The sequence below is a fragment of the Abrus precatorius genome, unplaced genomic scaffold (assembly GCF_003935025.1).
Source record: "Abrus precatorius isolate BTA unplaced genomic scaffold, Abrus_2018 Scaffold10, whole genome shotgun sequence".
NCBI lineage: Eukaryota > Viridiplantae > Streptophyta > Magnoliopsida > Fabales > Fabaceae > Abrus > Abrus precatorius.
In genome coordinates, this window is record NW_020874292.1 from 29407017 (window position 1) to 29427675 (window position 20659).

General features: G+C 29.3%; 3 protein-coding genes across 3 annotated transcripts; all 3 read left to right on the forward strand.

The window, feature by feature from the left end:
* Positions 1-2436: 2436 nt before the first annotated feature.
* On the forward strand, positions 2437-6334 carry LOC113852216 (wall-associated receptor kinase-like 22). The gene is made up of 3 exons (XM_027482454.1): positions 2437-3337; positions 4885-4938; positions 5136-6334. The coding sequence occupies exons 1-3, from the start codon at positions 2437-2439 to the stop codon at positions 6332-6334; spliced, it is 2154 nt and encodes a 717-aa protein (XP_027338255.1).
* A 1853-nt stretch (positions 6335-8187) lies between these two features.
* On the forward strand, positions 8188-11453 carry LOC113848813 (wall-associated receptor kinase-like 10). The gene is made up of 3 exons (XM_027478192.1): positions 8188-9073; positions 9739-9789; positions 9978-11453. Exons 1-3 carry the CDS (start codon positions 8200-8202, stop codon positions 11168-11170), a joined length of 2118 nt encoding a protein of 705 aa, XP_027333993.1. The 5' UTR covers positions 8188-8199; the 3' UTR covers positions 11171-11453.
* Positions 11454-14263: 2810 nt separating this feature from the next.
* On the forward strand, positions 14264-18377 carry LOC113852217 (wall-associated receptor kinase-like 10). Its single transcript, XM_027482455.1, has 2 exons — positions 14264-15110; positions 17185-18377. Exons 1-2 carry the CDS (start codon positions 14264-14266, stop codon positions 18375-18377), a joined length of 2040 nt encoding a protein of 679 aa, XP_027338256.1.
* The last annotated feature ends 2282 nt before the right edge of the window (positions 18378-20659 follow it).

Consider the following 20659-nt stretch of genomic DNA (forward strand, 5'->3'; position numbering starts at 1 on the left):
AAAAGAAATGATGATAAGAATAAAATTTCTATTCTTTGAAAAATAACATTAACATTAGATACTGCATTTATTATTATTTTTTAAATCCATTTAAGAAAATTTCCACAGTGGCATTTCTGTCCTCAACAAGTCAGTTCATTTCTTTTGGTAAAAAGGTTGTTTCCATTTATAGACTTAACTGTTTCTATGTGGTTAGGTTTTGGACTTATTAGTAAAGAGGTTCAAGTCAGCCCATTACATGGCCATGGACCTGATCCAGCAAGGCTACAGAACACAGCAAAGATCAATTAACCACAGTTATCAGTTGTGGCGTTTTTGTATCCACGCAAAAAAAATAAATAAATAAATAAATATATATATATATATATATATATATATATATTCACTAATATTAAAATAAGGATGCTTTATTTACTAAAATAAAATCCTTAATTTGTCAAAAATCAGCTAGCATTTATATCTAAAAGTAAAATGCTTACAGTTAAAAAATGAACTTATAGCGCTCCTCTCTTTAGTAATTATGTTATTAAAATAAATGGATATAATCCATTTTTGTGATGACATTAAAACAAATTAATTCTCATAATTTTAATAAAGAATTCAAATTTTAATACAATTATGATTACAATATTTAAATTTATATTTCAATTACATTTTGAGTTTAAAAATAATTTATCCAATTTTAAAATAAATATCCCCCGTAATAAAGATTAAAAACTGTAATGTTAATATTGTACTGCTATTATTTCCTTTTGATTGACCTTTATAACTGTAATTTTTTATTTTATTTTTGTTGTATAATAATAAAGAAATTCTTTTGAATTTTATCATTAATAATTAATTAATCTATTTTTTTTTATCAAAATGAGATAAATCCATTAATATAAATGATAAGAGATATAATAAAAAGTTAATCAATAATTTTTATGAATTTTTAAAAAATGCAAAAAATTATATCATAATTTTGGATGACTAATAATAATAGCAATAATGATGTGTCCAAAATGCACTTTATACTCAAGGTTTACCGTAAAACCTAATATCGAATCAATTTAAATATAAATTTATTTGAATGCTACAAGTTATAACTTTATTTAACGTGGTTTTAATAAATTTCTAAATATATGTCACATATCTTGGTTTGGGCTGGGCAGATTGCATTAATTGGGTAATGTAGTGGGCTCGGTCCAATTTAACAAGACATGTTGGGCTTCTGAGTTGGGAAAAATTCGAAGGTGAATTTTGGGGATAAGAAAATTTTCCCATTCAGCATAACTTAAACGTATATTGATATTAACCTAAAATTCATTAATGTAAATAAAATAGTATTAAGATTAGTCCCTTAAGACTTGGTTAGTGTTTATGATGATTCCGCGTTAAGCTAATTGCTAAGTTAACCTTATTATTTTGACCATTGAGCTTAAAGTTCTGACAATCGCAAGGGTAGAAAAGAAGGCATAAAATCAATTTCTTTCACATATTTCTACATACTCATCATTACTATAAACAAAGCTTATAAAATTTATAAAATAAATTTGTAAATGTGTTGGGTGATATTAAATACTAGTAGCAACCTCCATTGATAATATTCATTAAAGAGAGCAAAGTACCAAATTTAAAAAGGATTACATTATTTTTTGAAAAAAAAAAACCTAAATATGATATGCTTAAGTTGAAAGCAAAAAGGATCAAATTTAGTGTCAATATGATGCATATCCTAGAAGAACTCAAACATTTTAATTAATAATGAAACTCACCTTCGACCATGTTAAACAAACATTTAAATAATTTTCATTTATTAAATTGAACCAGGCATAATAATGCAAATTTTTTTAATATTGCCCAACATAATATTTTTTAAGATAATAATATATAAAATACTTTTCCACTTGCAATTTATTATTATAGAGATAACCACGTACATGATTCACCATAAATAAAATTGAGTGAGGTAAGAGCAATTGATCAGGGTGAGAATGAGATTTTCTTATATATATATATATATATATATATATTATAGGTAAATAAATTATAGATATATAGATTATGGTTCCTTCACTTTCTTGGTTATTAGTTCGAAATATTTAATGTAAATTATTTAATTATTTAACTGCCGGTCAATTTCGTCTTCCGTCCAAGAAAATTCTACGAAATTAAAGTTAGGCGCAAGTCACGTAGGAAAAAGGCTAGGTCAGATAAGACCACACGATGAATATAAACTTTTTTTATTAAATTTTATATATATTAATTGAACTTACTCTAATAAATAATTTAGTACATATCAAAATAATTATTTTAAAAAATTATTAAATAAACATTTACTTTATTATTACACATGAATAATTAAAATTAAAAAATTACGTAATCACTTAGGAATAATATATATGCGCGAATCTAGCATAGATGTTTCGAAATTGGAATAGTGCATCAGCGACGATGATTCTGCAATTTGCATTTCATGTCATAATTTGGACAACATGGACAGTATATGCACTTGCATCAGCGGAAACTCCGATCATAGCACAACCAGGTTGTAATTCAACATGTGGGGATATTGAGATCCCTTTCCCTTTCGGAATGAAAGATCCCAAATGCTATTTAGATAAATGGTTTGAAATAGAATGCAGATTCAGCTCTCGAGGTCTGAAACCTTACTTGAAGTCCTTCAATCTTGAAGTGGAATCCATTAATGAGGACGTAGCCGAAGTTGACATCATGAACCCAATTTACCATCGGAACTGCCAAAACAACAAAGCAAAGCCAACAGTGATAAACCTGAGAGAAAGCCCTTTCGTGTATTCCCAGGATAGGAACAAATTCTTGGCGGTTGGTTGCAACAACCTCGCTTTTCTGCAGTCGAATGGGACAGCTGTCGGTGGTTGTGTGTCAGTTTGCGACGACAACGAAGAAGTTGACGACAACTTCAACTTCGCAAGAGATGGATGTCACGGAAGGTACTGTTGCGAGACTTCTCTGCCTCATTATCTTGTGGAATATAACGCAACGCTACAAGATTTGAAGAACGAGAGTGTGAATGGTAAGTGTAGTTACGCGTTCATTGTAAGTAATGATTGGATTCAGGTTCAGAGCTATTATTATTATTGGTCTGATTTGATGGCTGAGAGATTTAACGAGCTCCAGAGTGTGGATTATGTTCGTGCTACGCTTGAGTGGGAGATTTTGAACGAGACGCTCGCGAATTCAACCCTGCAAATCCCTTCAGATGCAAGGTGTCATGAATCTAATGTTACGTCTTCCACGAACACGACCACAGGTTTGAGATGTCTCTGCCCCGTAGGCTCCTATGGCAATCCATACATTAACGGAGGCTGCATCGGTATGATCCTCTGCACTCAGTATATCAGATTTGCATTTTTATTCTGTCACTTCTTTTATTTTCCCATTCATTTTTTAATTATTACACATAAAATATATTTTTTTAATTTTAAACTCAAATTAAATTTAAATTTTTTTAATATAATCGATCAAACTCAATGCAAGTTAAGTTTAATCGAATTCACTAGAATGGATCAAATAACTTGTTTTGTCAGTTTTAATTCTATACATAAAAAAAGGAGCGTCAACATAAAATTTTCCATATTCAATTTCTTTGTCATCTAATATTTATAATTATTTATTGATTTAGTTTTTTTTTCTAAAACGTATTATATATAATCTTTTTATTATATATCTTTAAACGTACTTTAAAAATATATTATTTATATACAATTTTTTTTCTAATTACTATCTTAAATACTCTCTCATGCATTCTTTTAACTATATTATTTATTATTGACTAAAAGTTTAAAAAATTATGTAAATCTAATTCTTAATTTTATAAATTCACGTTCATTTTGTAATTTTTATTCAATATCTAAGAATGTTTTAGAGACAATTCCTGTTTAACTCTTGCCTTAAGAATGGTGTTTAAAAATTTTAAAATATTATCAATATATTTTTTATAATAATTCAATATAATCTTAGTTAAAAATTAATTACTTTATTGATATTTTAAAGTTATAGATGAAAAGAGTATCAAAATTTTTCCTCTAAAATATCTATTATCATTCTCTATTTAAGATTCTTTTATTCAAATCGTATTATTATTTATTTAATCAATAAAAGGGTATTTTATATGAAAATTATTTAACAAAAAAGTAACAAATAGATATTTGATTGGAATTAATGCAAGCAGCCTTATTTGATATGCATGATGAGGGCCAGGATTTGACTTAGAAAAGTAGTCGGCAAAATAATTTGGTGCCATTCGAGTTGTGTTTGGTTAGATAAATTCTAAGAAGATTTTAATTCACCTCAATCTTGGTTTAAAACTGTTTTCCTTAAATTAATTCACAGTTAATTCATCTCTCCGTATAGTTTATTTAAAATTAACACTCAATTTGCATACATGCTTTTAGTAGTATCTACCTTTTATGTCACAATTTAGTATTTACACAATTGTATTTTTTTACCTTTGTCTGATAATGAAGTTGAAAAAGGATTACACTTCCCTTTTGTCGAAATATAGTTTGATTTGGTTGAAAAAGTATATACATTTCTTTTAATACTCGTTTAGCTATATGTTTTGTTTATATATATATATAGTTAGATAGAGAGAAACATATAAGAATACAAATAATGTGATAAAGATAGATATATAAAAGAAAGTGTTAATAAAATACTATTATTCTTTTTATGCCTCAATATTTTATAATAAGAATGGTCATGGTGTATCTCTATTTAAAGAAAAACTGAAAGCTCAATATTAAATTAAATATATGTCATAAAATCTAATTAATTCCATCCAATTTCGTTCCCCTTTTTGCCTGAGAAAGATATACATGAGTGTTAACATATAATCTATCTTGGATCATGATGTTTCAGCCATGCCCGGGTACTTTGACAAGAGCAGTCGAGGGAAGAGGTGGGCAATAGTAGGTAAGCATAAAATCTATATAAACGCAGTTATGAAAATAATTAATATAGATTTATTGCTTTTGTAATTTCCCGGATCCTAAACTATATAGCTACGTGAATATCCATTTGGCTACTTATTAACTAAAGGTGCATACAAGCACATCAAGTTTTTTATTAACCATTTTATAATCCCCTATTTTATTGTGACAAATGTGTAGGTGTTTCCTCAAGTTTTGGTTCTATCATTGTCCTCCTTTGTCTATGGTTATTGTATAAAGCCGTAAGGAAGAGAGCGATACAGAAACGCAAACAAAAATTCTTCAAAAAGAATGGTGGTTTGTTGTTACAACAAAGAATGTCATCTGGTGAAGTTAATGTTGACAAAACAATCCTCTTCAGCTTAAAGGATTTAGAAAAAGCCACTGATCACTTTAATATCAATAGAATTCTTGGAAAGGGAGGCCAAGGTACTGTCTACAAAGGCATGTTAGTAGATGGTAGAATTGTAGCAGTGAAAAAGTTTAAGGTAGAAGGAAAGGTTGAAGAATTCATCAATGAGTTTGTCATTCTTTCACAAATTAACAACAGAAACGTTGTTAAGTTGTTGGGATGTTGTTTGGAGACAGAAATTCCCTTGCTTGTTTATGAATTCATTCCTAATGGTAACCTTTTCCAATATTTGCATGAACAAAATGAAGACTTACCAATGACATGGGACATGCGTTTGAGAATTGCCACTGAAATTGCTGGAGCTCTATTTTACTTACACTCAGTTGCATCTCAACCCATTTACCATAGAGACATCAAATCCACAAATATACTATTGGATGACAAGTACAAGGCAAAAATAGCAGATTTTGGAGCATCAAGAATAATTTCCATTGAAGCTACCCACCTTACAACTGTAGTTCAAGGTACATTTGGATACTTGGATCCTGAATATTTTCACACTAGTAAATTTACAGAAAAAAGTGATGTCTATAGCTTTGGAGTAGTTCTTGCGGAACTTTTAACTGGGAAGAAGCCAATATCCTCATTTAGAGGGGAATCTAAGGGTTTAGCTTCATATTTTGTTCAGTGTATGGAGGAGAATAATCTATTTGACATTATTGACAAAAGAGTGATGAAGGAAGCAGAGAAGGAGCATATCATTGCTGTTGCTAATCTTGCCAATAAATGCTTAGAATTGAATGGAAAAAAACGACCAACTATGAAAGAAGTGACATTAGAATTAGAAGGGATCAAGAGATTGAATAAGAAGTCCAATGCAGAGGAAAGCCATGAAGAAATTGAGCTTACTGAAATTAAAGATTATCAACCTTGGACTGGATATTCTACATCAACTCCATTTCCAACTGTAAGCAGCGAAACAATCTCCTCACACTCGGAGATTATACCCATTATTACTTTAGAATAATTCATGAATTTTCTTAATTTCTTGTCCATGCAAAATAGATACTTTTTTTTTGTGTAGAAAGGTATTTTCGGAGTCATTTATTATATTATACTATTTATTATATTTGTTATTTTTTCTTCTCTTGTTTTGGCATATATCTTTGCCATTTTTGAGTCGATCACTTTTTTGATAAAAGTAATACTATTCTTACTTCATAGTTTTTTTAAAAAATCATACAAAAGAAAAAACTAAAAGAAGAAAGATAAGTGTAAAATAAAACAAGTATCATTAAAAAAAAAAATACAAGAAGAATGTGCAGTATAGAAATATAACTATTCTCTTGATAAACTTAGTATTTCTAGCAACATCAGGGGACTTTTTTTAGTAGATCTAGTGCAATAAGCATTAGAAATTATGCATATAGTGTAATGTTTAAAAATGTTATGTAAAGAGAGTCAAATTTTATTTTATTTTTTGTATAGAAATATAGCTATTCTCATTTTTTTTGTTTACAGATAGTTTCATCCAACTCTTTTTGTACGTTTTTGGATCTTAATATATAACTCATATTAATAGAGAAAATGTTAGGGAATTCAATAAAAAGAAAGAAATACGTGTTGGGCATTAATAGTGCCGAAATAAGAAACAAAAAACTTTAAAATATAAATTCAGCATGTAGTTTCTCATCTTTGTTTTTTTATTAACATTAATGTGTAAGAAGTGAAAATTTTAATTTTTTTTAATTTCAAGAATTAGATTAGAAATTAGTAATTACAATGTTAGTGCAAGCTTTTTAGGTGGCATATAGTTTGAATCAAAGCAAATAAGTGTAATATAATTAAAAGAGTATCATCCAACATTTATTGAATTACACGACGAAGGAGTCCAAAACAGATTGATATGTTGCACAGTACATAAAATATGACAACAAAAGTCAACGAAGGGTCAAAGTATCCTTCTATTAAAGACACACAAAAAAAATGAGTTAAAAATAAAATAAAATTCGTGCATGTGCTATTGTATTAATTTCAGAAGACTATTGCAAAGTATTTTTTAAAAATTATTAGGATGTTGAAACAATATATGTAGATTCTAATTTCAATAAAAACTAAACAAATACTTCATTAAATATTGAGTCTCATAACAAAATTACATTCATTAATTTAAAAATATCTTAAAATTGTTTCATTACCTCAAGAGGAGAAGATTCTTTTCACCATCGTAAAATTTAGCATTATTTAGATATGAAGTTGGCAACTAGAATTTCGTAGACAAAGCAGGTCAAAACACAACAGAGGAAAAAATTATTGTCAGTTCTCAGAAGTCTATATACTATAAAGTCTACACACACGAAATTTCCTATCAGCAGCCACAAATTAAGTTTGGGAATTTGACTGTTTGTGTGCACCACAAATACCTTATTTTGTTGAGATAAATATATCTCCATTATTCAAGTGCTTCTTCTCAATTATGTCTCTCTATTTTGACCGAGCTCGTTGAAATGGTCAGTTGAAGTATTTAACTAGAAATATTCTTGTTATGTATGAATTGTTTTTATTCTATAAGTTTTATGTATATGTTAAATAATCACCTAATACACAAAATATTTTTCTGTAAGCTTATCTTATTTGAAATTTTCTGTATTCAAGTTTTAGTATCTTGATGGAATTTTCTTCATAATGCCGGAAGGGGAATTACGTAAACGTGTGAATTTACATAGGTCAACCCACGACAAGTCTTATTACTACCAGTAAAAGTTTGACATCCTACGGAATAAAACACCAATGTGATTCCTTAAAGACGCAGTTATGTCAACATTGTTATAACATTGGAGCATTAATATGCAAGTTAGAAATCTTGGGATGAGTCCTTTAGCGAAGCCCAGAATGCTTCTGAAATATGTATTTTGTATCATAATTTTGATGATAGGACCCATACACCCACTTGCATCAGCACAATATTCGAACACGACAGAACCTGATTGTGATTCGAGATGTGGAACGGTAACAATTCCTTATCCATTTGGTATAAAAGATCCCAAATGCTACGCAGACAAGTGGTTTGAAATAGAATGCAGAAGCACTTCTACGGGTCAAACACCGTACCTGAAATCACCAAACGTTGAAGTCACATCCATTGATCCAATGAATAGCAAGGTTTGGATCATGAATCCAGTTTTCCATTGGAATTGCCAAAACACCAAAGATTCAGAACCAGTCATAGACCTTAAAGGAACCCCTTTCGTGTATTCCAAGGATGATAACAAATTCACAGCCATTGGTTGCAATAAGATAGCGTTTTTGCAATCGAATGGGTCAGAAGTTAGCGGTTGTGTGTCCCTTTGTGACAGGTACGACGATGAAGAAGTTAACAATAACGTTGCTTTTGGAGTCGATGGTTGTGTTGGGAGGTTTTGCTGTGAGACTTCATTACCATCCTTTCTTTCAGAGTTTAACGTAACGCTTGAGAATGTAAGAGAGAAAAATGTGAGTGATGGGTGTAGCCATGCCCTGATTGGAACAGAGTATTGGTACAGAGTACCCTTTGGGTCAAGTTACGAGGATCGAAGTTTTCGTGACTTGGGTGTGAATTATGTTCCTGCGGTGCTTGATTGGGTGGTTCTGAACTCGTCTCTGAAACGCCCTACTGAAGGTGCCAACTGCACTAACGTTGCTTCTTCACAAAACAGACCTGAAGGTTGGAGATGCGAGTGTTACACAGGGTTTTATGGCAATCCCTACATTACTGGAAGCTGTATAGGTATGAATGTGAACCCTTCTGCAACTCATGCATATGTATTAGTATCATTCCATTACTAGATAGATCATCCTTTTCAATTGCTAGTGTTAATAACAACGTATTGTTCACGAATCAAAACCAAATTTTAGTCTCTGATTGATAAATTAACTAAAAGCTAAATTAGTTTCTTAATGTAGAATGTTATTTAGAATAGTTTTTCAAAAGTTATAAGATGAAAAAAAAAGCTATAAGTTGTTGAATATATTAATTTTAAACACTCCTAGAAGCATTAGTAGAAATTTTGTAATCTGAAAACATTGGATTTTCAAAATGCATGTGACAAACCTGTGTTGCTAATTGCTAGTAAATATCCTTAATATCGTCTTCCTCACCTCATATTGAGAAGAAAAAAAAGAAGAAGAGTTAGCAAATTTAAGGGATCAGATTTTCTCGACACAAAATCTTTATATTACAGTAAAATCTACTATTATTTTTGTAAAGTGTATTATTATATTTTGTATATTTCCATCTGATATCGTGAATGTGAGAAGATCATGACGCTATAGTATAAGTTGATAATTTAGGGACGCATGGTAAGAAATTTAAGTCAATTAATAATAGCATTGGCGCACCATTGATGAATTGTATTGCAACAAATATATTAACTTGGTTTCTTGAATTTTCAGCTATTGATGGTTCCTCTGATAGTAAAACTCGAGCGAAATGGGCTATAGTAGGTATGTACAACCCAAAAATCTCAATTGCCATTTAACTCGGAACCATATTACTTTTAATTCGAGTTATGCTGATTTTAATAATTAAAGATAATGCTCAAAATATCTTCAGTAATATTTGATTATCCATATTGGCACGCATCCATTTTTGTATTGGACTAATGACTAATTTCATAATGGCAAATATGTAGGAGTTTCGTCGAGTCTTGGATCCTTCATTATACTCCTTGGTATTTGGTGGTTGTACAAAGTTTTAAGAAAAAGAATGATACAGAAACGCAAGGAAAAATTCTTCAAACAAAACGGTGGTTTGTTGTTACAACAAAGAATGTCTTCTACTGAAGTTAGAGTCGAAAAAGTTAAACTGTTCAGCTTAAATGACTTAGAAAAAGCCACTGACCACTTCAATACAAACAGAATAATAGGAAAAGGAGGTCAAGGTACCGTTTACAAGGGAATGTTAGTAGATGGACAAATTATTGCAGTGAAAAAATTCAAAGTGGAAGGAAAGGTTGAAGAGTTTGTGAATGAGTTTGTCATTCTTTCACAAATTAACCATCGAAATGTGGTTAAGTTGTTAGGTTGTTGTTTGGAGGCAGAGATTCCCTTGCTTGTGTATGAATTCATTCCCAATGGTAACCTTTCTAAATATTTGCATGACCAAAGTGAAGACTTAGCACTTACATGGGATATGCGCTTGAGAATTGCCACTGAAATTGCTGGAGCTTTATTTTACTTACACTCAGTTGCATCTCAACCCATTTATCATAGGGACATAAAATCAACAAATATACTATTAGATGAAAAGTATAGAGCAAAAGTGGCAGACTTTGGAACCTCTAGAATAATTTCCACTGAGGCTACACACCTCACCACAGTAGTTCAAGGTACTTTTGGGTACTTAGATCCTGAATATTTTCATACTAGTCAATTCACAGAGAAAAGTGATGTCTACAGTTTTGGAGTAGTTCTCGTTGAACTTTTGACCGGAGAAAGGGCAATATCCTCGGTGAGATCACATGAGGCCAAGAGTTTGGTTTCATATTTCAATATTTCTATGGAGAAAAATTGTCTGTTTGACATTATTGACAAAAAAGTCATGAAGGAAGGGAAGAAAGAACATATCATTGCTGTTGCTAATCTTGCAAATAGATGCTTGGAATTGAATGGGAAAAAACGACCAACTATGAAAGAAGTGACATTTGAATTAGAAGGAATTCGGAAATTGGATAAGAAATCTAGTGTAGAGCAAAACCACGAAGAAATTGAGCTTGCTGGAGTTGAAGACTACCAAAATTGGACTGGATATTCTACATCAAATTCATTTCCAACACTAGGCAGTGTTTCAGACTCGGAGGTTATACCTATTGTTACATTAAAATGATATATTGGTGCCTCTTCTTAATTATGTTCTTCACATGAAGAACATAATCGTTTGATGATTAGAAATATTTATTGTTGATGAGAATAATTTATTACAACGAAGCATGACAGAGAACTTGTCCTGAAAGGATGCTAGACATCTCTTCGATTCTGATGGAACTAGCTTAGCAGTTTTATTTTTTTTTTGTTCTTTTTCTTTATTTAATGTATTGACTATTGAAATATGTACATTGTAATATTTCTGAGTTAAAATCTCAAAATATATCTATTTTTTATTTTGCTTCGTATCATTTCTTTTAGTTCTTACATTTTTAAAAATGATTAATTTTAATAATTTTTTTAAAATATAGGGACTAAAATAAAAAAAAAAATTTATAAAGACCAAAATAAAAAAACCAGTATATATTGAGAGAGATTAAAAATATGTTTAATATTTTTTTTACTGTACCACAACAACGGTTCATGACCATTGCTGAAAATTAAATAATAGTTCCATTTTGTATATCATTGTTAGGGAGAGAGATAGATGTAAAGGAATTTAAAATCAACTACACAAAGCGGGGAGAGAGATTGCCACGAAGGAAAAAGTAATAAAATGAGGGGGAAATAAAAGAGTAAAACGAACATAATGGACTAATCGTGTGAATTTTCAAATTTTGTGAAGATATTATTTATTTATTTATTATTCACTGTTATTATTATTATTATTATTATTATTATTATTATTATTATTATTATTATTATTATTATTATTATTATATACAAGATGCAAGAAAATAGTAAAGGAACTAAGGAAGGGAAGAAAATATCCAACACACGCAGCTATCCGAAAAATCAAAATAGTTTATTCTTAGAAAAGGAAAAGAAGGAAATTCGAGATAATAGTAAAGGAACAATAAAAATTAAATTAAACTAAGCACAAATTTTATCTAATTATTTCAACTTTGCGAAGATTTACTTTTTTTTTAAAACTTAAACATACTTATATCCCTTTATATGTCACAAAAGTTTCATTTCGTCTCCTATGTTTACAATTTATGATCAACAATCATTGTAAGGCAGATCCCATCTATTTATCCTTACGTATCACTTCTTCTTACTTTTTAGTCTTTTTAAATATTATGAACTTCAAATTTTATTTAATTCCTCAAAAGATTACAATTTTTAAAATAATATATAAAAAACTCATGATATTTAGAATTTTTTTAAAAAAGTGGTACTTAAATGACAAAAACAAATGAAAAATTATTAGACGGATAATAAAGAAAAAGAAAGAATTTTATTAGCACTAGTTTATAACTTAAAAAAAGAGATCAATTAAAAAATTAATAATTTTTTATTAATCAGAATTACATTTCAAGGACTTGATTATAGCATTAATTTTAACAAAGTTGGGAGGGAATATGACAAATGATTTGCTGAAGGCTTACTGTCTAGTTCACATTGTGTTTAAGTTTTTATTTATTAAATAAATTAGATCAAGACTTTTTTAAATTTATTTAATTATTTAGAACTTTAAATTGTTAACCTAACAGGTACTTCTATATTTAAAATTACAACAACAATAATAAATTTTAAATATTTTTTATTTTAATTAAATACTTATTATAGTGTTATATGATTTTAGCTCTATTCGGATGAACTTATAAAAAGAATTTTATAAAAAAATAGTATAAATAATAAATAAATTAAAAATAATTTGTCTCTCTTATAATTTTAAAAAACAAAAAAGTATAAAATATTTTTAACTTACAAGAGAAATATTATATATTTTTTATACTAATTTTTTTTTAATAAGAACTATAAAATTTTATTCAAATATAAAATTTCTAAATGTTGGTTTATTAAAAATGCATATGTATGATGAATAGGGTTTCTAAACTTGAGAAATAAGTCAACTCTGTTTAAAATATTAAGTTTGATTTGACTTATTTTCACTTTATTATCGACTACAATCGGATGCTTCTAAATAAGTTATAATAATCTTTTAGCAACATCTCTGAAACAATTTTCTCACCCCGTATGGGACAGCATCGACAAAAAAAACCGTAGCTTTTCTTATAGACGTGCTTGAACGGATGTGCATTGAGATCCATGTTATGATAGGGATGATTCACTTTTGGTTATTGTTGAAAATATGAAATGAATATGCTTTGAGCATTTCTCTTTGTCTATTTCTCTAATATGGGTGTCTATAGTTGAAAACGTAAATAAATCTATTCTATAACTTTATAACATGTTTTATAAACACTTTTGTGTCAATCCTCGTGTATTTTTATTTGCCTCTCAATGCTATAGTCTTTGTTGTACACCTGAACCAAGTTGTTTAATTCAGCATGTGACAAACCTTTAATTTATATTTAAATAGATTAAAAAATATTAATAACATACTATTAAATATATCAGCCGGTGAAAATTGTTCTAGCTTAATTTGTGATGAGGTTGAAATTTTAATTAATGAAACTGTTTTAAATACTAATTTTATAATTTTTAATAAATTTTTATAAATAATTGAAAAAATAAATAAATCAAGTGTTTTTCTTAAATACTTTCAGAGATGGTGGCTGCTCGCATGAAGCCATTGTGTTTGAGTCTCACATCTCTTACTCAATTGGACTTAGGGTTCGGTTAGGGTTTTCTACCTGTGCTACATCCATTCTCATTCACTGATACAACATCTAGATAGAGATTAAGATGCTCTGGTCCACCTTAAGCAAACCCTCATGGGAAGGAATCATTTGGTTGGCGTGTGCTTTTTATAATTTAATTATATTGATCTTGCATTATAGGTTTCAAAGTAAAAAATATCGTTATACTAGACCTGAGTTCTTGTTTAATAATCACATAAAATCAATGTCTTAACATGTGCCATTTTATTTTTCCATAGTAATAGCAAACAACTGGCAATGGCGAATTATTCAAATGTGTGAATTTAATGGGAGAAAGCGCCACTCGTCTTCCTCCCACTAGCTGGCACTAGTAAAGTTTGAGTAGCCATTAAAAAAAATGCCAATAAATATAGATATACAGGTCCTCTAACTTGGAAGCACAGCACACCCAAGCGCGAAGGCTCCAACAATCGCTCTTAGCCACAATGGTTCTGAAATTTGCATTTCACATAATCACGATGATGACATTATGGCCCATACATCTACAGGCATCTGCGCAGGATTCAAAGATAACAAAAGATGGGTGTGACCCCACATGTGGAGGTGTTGAAATCCCTTTTCCGTTTGGAATGAAGGATCCCTCCTGCTACGCAGACACGGGGTTTGAAATAGAATGCAGAAATACCAGTTCAAGAAATGAAACACCTTACCTCAAGTCCATAGATCTGGAGGTGACAGCCATTGATGTCTCTAAGAACCAGGTTACGATAAAGAATCCAATTTACCGTAGGAATTGCGGAATAAAAGATGTTTCGCCAGTCAAAAACCTGGGAGGAAGCCCTTTCGTGTATTCCCAGGATTACAACAAATTTATGGCCGTAGGTTGCAATAGCAGTGCTATTTTGCATTCAGATGGGTCAGAAGCCAGTGGTTGTGTGACAATCTGTGACAACAACAAAGACGATGTCTATGACATCGACCTTATAACCACTGAATGCCACGGCATGTACTGTTGCAAGAGTACCCTGCCCTCTCATCTCTCACAATTTAACGCAACAATTGAAGGTTTGGGTGGAAATAATGAGTGCGGTTACGCCTTTATTTATAGCGGTGACAATATTGAGAGGGGGCTGAAGCATTTAAACGAAGTTTCTGCGGTTCTTGAGTGGGAGATTCTGTACACTTCTCCCTTCATAATCGCTCCATATGTACGCTTTAACGCTGACTGTATTTACACAAATATAACCTCTGCGGAGAACACATACTCAGGTATGAGATGCAGTTGCAAATATGGCTTTCATGGCAATCCCTACCTTGATGGAGGCTGTAAAGGTACGCTACGTTGCCATTCTATTTTTTTTTTACGCTTATGCAAGCTTTTGTTATTCCAATAACTACAAATTTACTTTTTCAATTTAGTCCTACAAAATTTATCTGATTTTTTAATAATTTATTAACTTGCTTCATTGACGTATAATATCATATTTTTTATATTTTAAATAAATTTTTAACTTAAAAATTAGAAATTTTGAAAGTAAAATTTAGGAATATATGATAATGTATATTTTACGTGGTTTAAATATGAGTTTCATTTTAATATATTGCTGTTATTGTAAATTTTTATATTATCAATTGATCAAACTATAAGATAATCATAATTTTAAATTTATAAAAATTTATTTATTTCTATTGATATATTAATTCATAGTCTAGTAATAATGTAAAGCTATTTATATTATCAGTGAATTTTAATTGAATTTATAAAATATTTATCATACTAAAGTACAAAAACTATTTAATATATTATTTCAATTAAAAATATTTACACTATTTAATATTTATTAATTTTATTATTTTTATATCTATTTTTAATAATTTTGTACGTTTAAAATTTGACATGCCTCTAATTCCTTATTTTTGTGAAATTTATATTTTAGTTTCTCAATTTTATTTATTTTTACTCCTTCATTTTTTTAAAAAAAATTCAACATATTTTTAGCAATAACATAGTTAAGAAAGAATCAAATTGTTATATGTCAATTTTTTTTATCCCATGTCATTTTTTGTTGTTCTACTTTATTATTAAGATTAAAATTTTATAAAATTATGAAAGCTTAAAAAATATTTAAATCATTGCAAATAGGATTAAAGGCATATTCAAAAAATTAAAATTCAATTATATTTGATAATCTATGTATTATTACAATCGATTATACAAAATAAAAAAGTAAAAAAATGTATTAAATGTTTCTTAATTAATACCAAATGCTTACTTGGAGGACATTGCAGAAGCTTAATCAGTTTCCACCAATCCCCGCTCAACTCTTGTATCCCAAGAACGTCAAATTATGCAAAAGAACTTTTATCAAACAATTACTTAATAAAGTAGACTCACTCTTTTATTTTATGGGGATTTTTTTAACTTTAATTTATTTAACTCAAACCATATTCATGAATATTATACGTTTTGACAAGTATATTTAACTTCATTCTTAACATTTCAGCTATGGATTTGTTCGCCCAGAGACAGACGAAAAGAGCATCTTTGTTCGTTATAGGTACGCATAAATGTAATTTCTTTTAAGTGAAATAATAATAATTTTTTATATATTGCATTAAAACTTATTCTCTTAAAATGTTGTAAGAATTCACATTTATTACTATCTTCTTCTCTTTGCTCAAAATTTAAATTTAAATTATTGTAAATAAAATATTTTTGGGACATTGGTCAACATTTTTCTTATTAATATATGGAATTTTTTTGGCAGTGCATCTTTGACTTTTATTTTTCTCCATCCCTCCCTTATTTTTTCAAATCTATTTCACTAAGAGAAATTCTAATAATACATTCTTCGATAAAAAAAAATTTAACACACTCTTAATTATAGATTAAAATTTATTAAAAATTACATGTAAGTTATACTCTTTTTCATTTTTAATTTGATATTTTTCTTCTATATTTTGGTAGTTATTAATAAATGTTAGCTCATACTTAAAAGTGTATTAAAAAAATATGTTGTTAGTCATTTTCTTCTAACAATGAGTTCTTTCTTGTGCTTAAGGCTTTAAGAAATTTGGCTCGACAAATGTTTCCATTCTTTATTTAGTGTGCTAGATTACTTATTATGTTTCTTGTGCATGGTTCAACCATTTGTCAACTACAATGTTTTCCAACTCAATGTATTTTTTCAATGTATGTTTAACGAAAATTATTAAATATGAATTTTTTTTTAATATTATAAACTCTCAATCACAACATTTTGAATTTGCATATGTATATACTCACATATTCTATAAGACTATGAGGTGTTCTCATTTCTATTTATTGTCTCAGCTTAACCAAGACTAGAAGGTAATTTAATGGAGCATAGACTTATTTTTATTTATTTATGTGCCAAACATGTAGGACTTTTTTCAAGTCTCGGATTCATTGTTTTACTCCTTGGTCTGTGGTGGCTATATAAAGTTGTGAAGAGAAAAATATTAAAGAAACAGAAAGAAAAGTTCTTCGAACAGAATGGAGGATTATTGTTACAACAAATATTATCTTCCGGTGAAGTTAATGCTGACAAAGTTAAACTTTTCAGCTTAAAGGACTTAGAGAAGGCCACTGACCAGTTTAGCATGAATAGAGTACTTGGCAAAGGAGGCCAAGGTACTGTTTACAAGGGCATGCTAATAGATGGAAAAATTGTTGCAGTGAAGAAGTTCAAGGTCCAAGGAAAAGTTGAACAATTCATCAACGAATTTGTCATTCTTTCACAAATTAACCATAGAAATGTGGTTAAGTTGTTAGGATGTTGTTTGGAAACTGAAATTCCTCTGCTTGTTTATGAATTCATTCCAAATGGTAACCTTTTTGAATACTTACATGATCAACAAAATGAGCCAATAACATGGGATACCCGTTTAAAAATTGCCATTGAAGTTGCCGGAGCTCTATTTTACTTGCACTCAGCTGCTTCTCAACCCATTTATCATAGAGACATAAAATCAACAAATATACTATTGGATGAAAGGTACAAAGCAAAAGTTGCTGACTTTGGTACATCAAGAATGGTTTCCATTGAAGCTACCCACCTCACTACAGCAGTTCAAGGTACTTTTGGGTATCTAGATCCTGAATATTTTCATACTAGTCAATTTACAGATAAAAGTGATGTTTATAGCTTTGGAGTAGTTCTTGTTGAACTTTTAACAAGACAAAAACCAATATCCTCCTTGGGATCTGAGGAAGCAAGAAGTTTGGCTTCATATTTCACTCTTTGTGTAGAGGAAAATCGTTTGTTTGATATTATTGATGAACGAGTTAGGAAGGAAGGGGAAAAAGAACATATCAATATAGTTGCCAATCTTGCTAGTAGATGCTTAGAGTTGAATGGGAGAAAACGACCAACAATGAAAGAAGTCATACTGGAAATAGAAGGTATTCGAAATTTAGAAAAGATGTCTAGTGCACAAGAAAATCATGAAGAATACGAGTTTGGTGAAATTGAAAACTCCCAATCACGGATTGCATCTTCTCCTACCTCAAATACAGGATCAACTCTAGAATGCCAAACATCAACCTCAGAGGTTATGCCTATTCTTATCGAATGATTGTTAAATTTTATTAATCCTAATATTTTATATTAGAGACATTTACTGCTGATCTCTCTTTTATTTTGTAAACACATTATGGATGCTCCACATCCGAACTAAACATATATACATTAACTAAAGGTGGGTGAACGATGTTGCAAGATCCATATCCAAATAATTGTACGGTATACAGACTTCACAATCACACGCAATAATTCCAGTTTATTTCGTGCGTTATAGTCGCCGACTCATCCTTTGAGTAATTAACATTAACTAAAGCAATGATATACCCATTTTCTATGACTTGATTATACCAATTTTTTAAATTAATTGGGAGGGAATGGCACTCGTGATTTGCTGAAGGCTTATTGTCCAGTTCACGTTAAATTTGAGTTTTTTTATTAAATAAATTATATTTTTTAAAATTTATTCAATTACAAAAAGACATTAAATTATTAAAAAATGTCCTAACAGGTAATTAAGTCCGTATATTTAAAAGTACAACAACAATAATAAATAAGAAGAGATTTTTATCATTTTATTAAATGCTTATTATGATCGATGTTTTGATATTTTATACATGTTGGTTTATTATAAATAGGTCATACCCTTACTTTAGATTTGAGAAAAAGGTCTAGGTTATTTAAAATATTTGGTTTGATTTCACTTATTTTCACTCTTATTACGGATTAAAATTAGATGTTTAATTAAAAATAGTTATAATAATCTTTTCCCTCCTATTACATGATTTTTTGTTCTAAGTTTTTGTATTTTTATTTAAATAAATAATTTTTCATTTAAATAAAAATACAAAAATACAGACACATAATAGTTATGTTTAAAAAAAAAAAGAGGGAATCTCAATCCCTAGATCGATCAAATATAATTTTAATCAAACGGTAAATTATGCCAACTGGCTTTTGGTGTAAAGAAAATGAATGGTGGTGCCCGTAGAATGGATGTGCATTGAAAGAGATGATTCACTGGAGAATATTGAATGTATATGTTTTGAGCATTTCCTTTTTGCTATAACTGTTCAAGCCTTAATGGTTGAAACTACTTTGAAAATGTGAATAATATGGGAATGGGTCTCTGTTTTCTCATTAGTTTCAAATTGTCTATCCTTCTGACATGGGTGGGTACAGTTGAAAACATAAAAGTATAACATACTCTATATAACCTTAAAAGATGTGCTTTAATTAAACAAGTTTGGATCAATACTCGTGCTGCCCGTGCTCTTTCATCGAACCCCTAAGCCACTTTGTTCATAAATCTTCATTTTATATTTGAATATATAATCTGCGTAGGACTTTCAAAGTTGTCTAACTAAATTATATATTAGCATGGTGTGTGAAAGGTGGCGTCTATATATGCTACTTTACCTCATTTACAGGTACCTTATCCTTCAATTATCATTTTATGAACTCTAGAATGAGATTTTGGGACAGTTATTTAATAAAATTATTATTATTATTTTATGTTTTCATTCCCGTACAATATAAAAGTTGTTTAATAATTTCTATAACTTGTACACACTAATAATCCAATAGCAAGTAAGTTCCCAAGAATTATCACTGTGTACATTTAAAAAAAAAGCTAACTTAATATTTTATTTTTCTACACTTTTATTAAGTTAGATAAATGTAAAAATCTAATTTTTAATTTTTCAAATAATGTATACTTATATAAAATAATTTTAATCCTTTTTTCTAGTTAGTTAACATATTTTAATTAATAATATCGAACAACTTAATTCAGTTAATTAGCTATAATTTTTTAACATTATTTACTATATTTGTAGCTAATTTTACCGACTCTGAACTGGTCAGCATAGATATCAAGGCCATTCAGATGAAGCGATTCTGCATGAATCTCAGATCTGTCGCTCAATTGGACAATCATTTGGTTGGCGTGCCCTTTAAACAAATATATCATATTTTATATTTATCGTGCATTATAGGTGCCAAATAAAAAATTGTCGTTGCTAGACCAGCTGCTGAGTCTGTTCTCTAGCAAGCAAACAACTTGTGGAAGGCTAATTATTCAAATGTGTGAACTTAAATGGGACCAAATAGCTACAGTTCTTCCTCCCACAAGCTGGCACTACTAAAGTTTGAGTTGCCATAAAAGAAAGAACAATGATGTATTCACGAAGTGCGTGTAGTGTGAACAGAATCAGAAGGAAAAGAGATAAGAAGTAAGGAAAACAAAAGAAAATGTAATTAATGATGGGATAAAAAATAAAAACTAAATATTTAAGAGATAATGGGTGAGAAAAAAAATAGTATTGTAAAAGAAGG

Excerpts from the sequence above, each read along its gene's own strand:
- LOC113852216 (XM_027482454.1), top strand. The coding sequence starts at position 2,437 with ATGATTCTGCAATTTGCATTTCATGTCATAATTTGGACAACATGGACA. Across the intron at positions 3,338-4,884 it reads CATTAACGGAGGCTGCATCG|CCATGCCCGGGTACTTTGAC; the intron begins GTATGATCCTCT and ends ATGATGTTTCAG. Across the intron at positions 4,939-5,135 it reads GAAGAGGTGGGCAATAGTAG|GTGTTTCCTCAAGTTTTGGT; the intron begins GTAAGCATAAAA and ends ACAAATGTGTAG.
- LOC113848813 (XM_027478192.1), top strand. The coding sequence starts at position 8,200 with ATGCTTCTGAAATATGTATTTTGTATCATAATTTTGATGATAGGACCC. Across the intron at positions 9,074-9,738 it reads CATTACTGGAAGCTGTATAG|CTATTGATGGTTCCTCTGAT; the intron begins GTATGAATGTGA and ends TTGAATTTTCAG. Across the intron at positions 9,790-9,977 it reads AGCGAAATGGGCTATAGTAG|GAGTTTCGTCGAGTCTTGGA; the intron begins GTATGTACAACC and ends GCAAATATGTAG.
- LOC113852217 (XM_027482455.1), top strand. The coding sequence starts at position 14,264 with ATGGTTCTGAAATTTGCATTTCACATAATCACGATGATGACATTATGG. Across the intron at positions 15,111-17,184 it reads CCTTGATGGAGGCTGTAAAG|GACTTTTTTCAAGTCTCGGA; the intron begins GTACGCTACGTT and ends CCAAACATGTAG.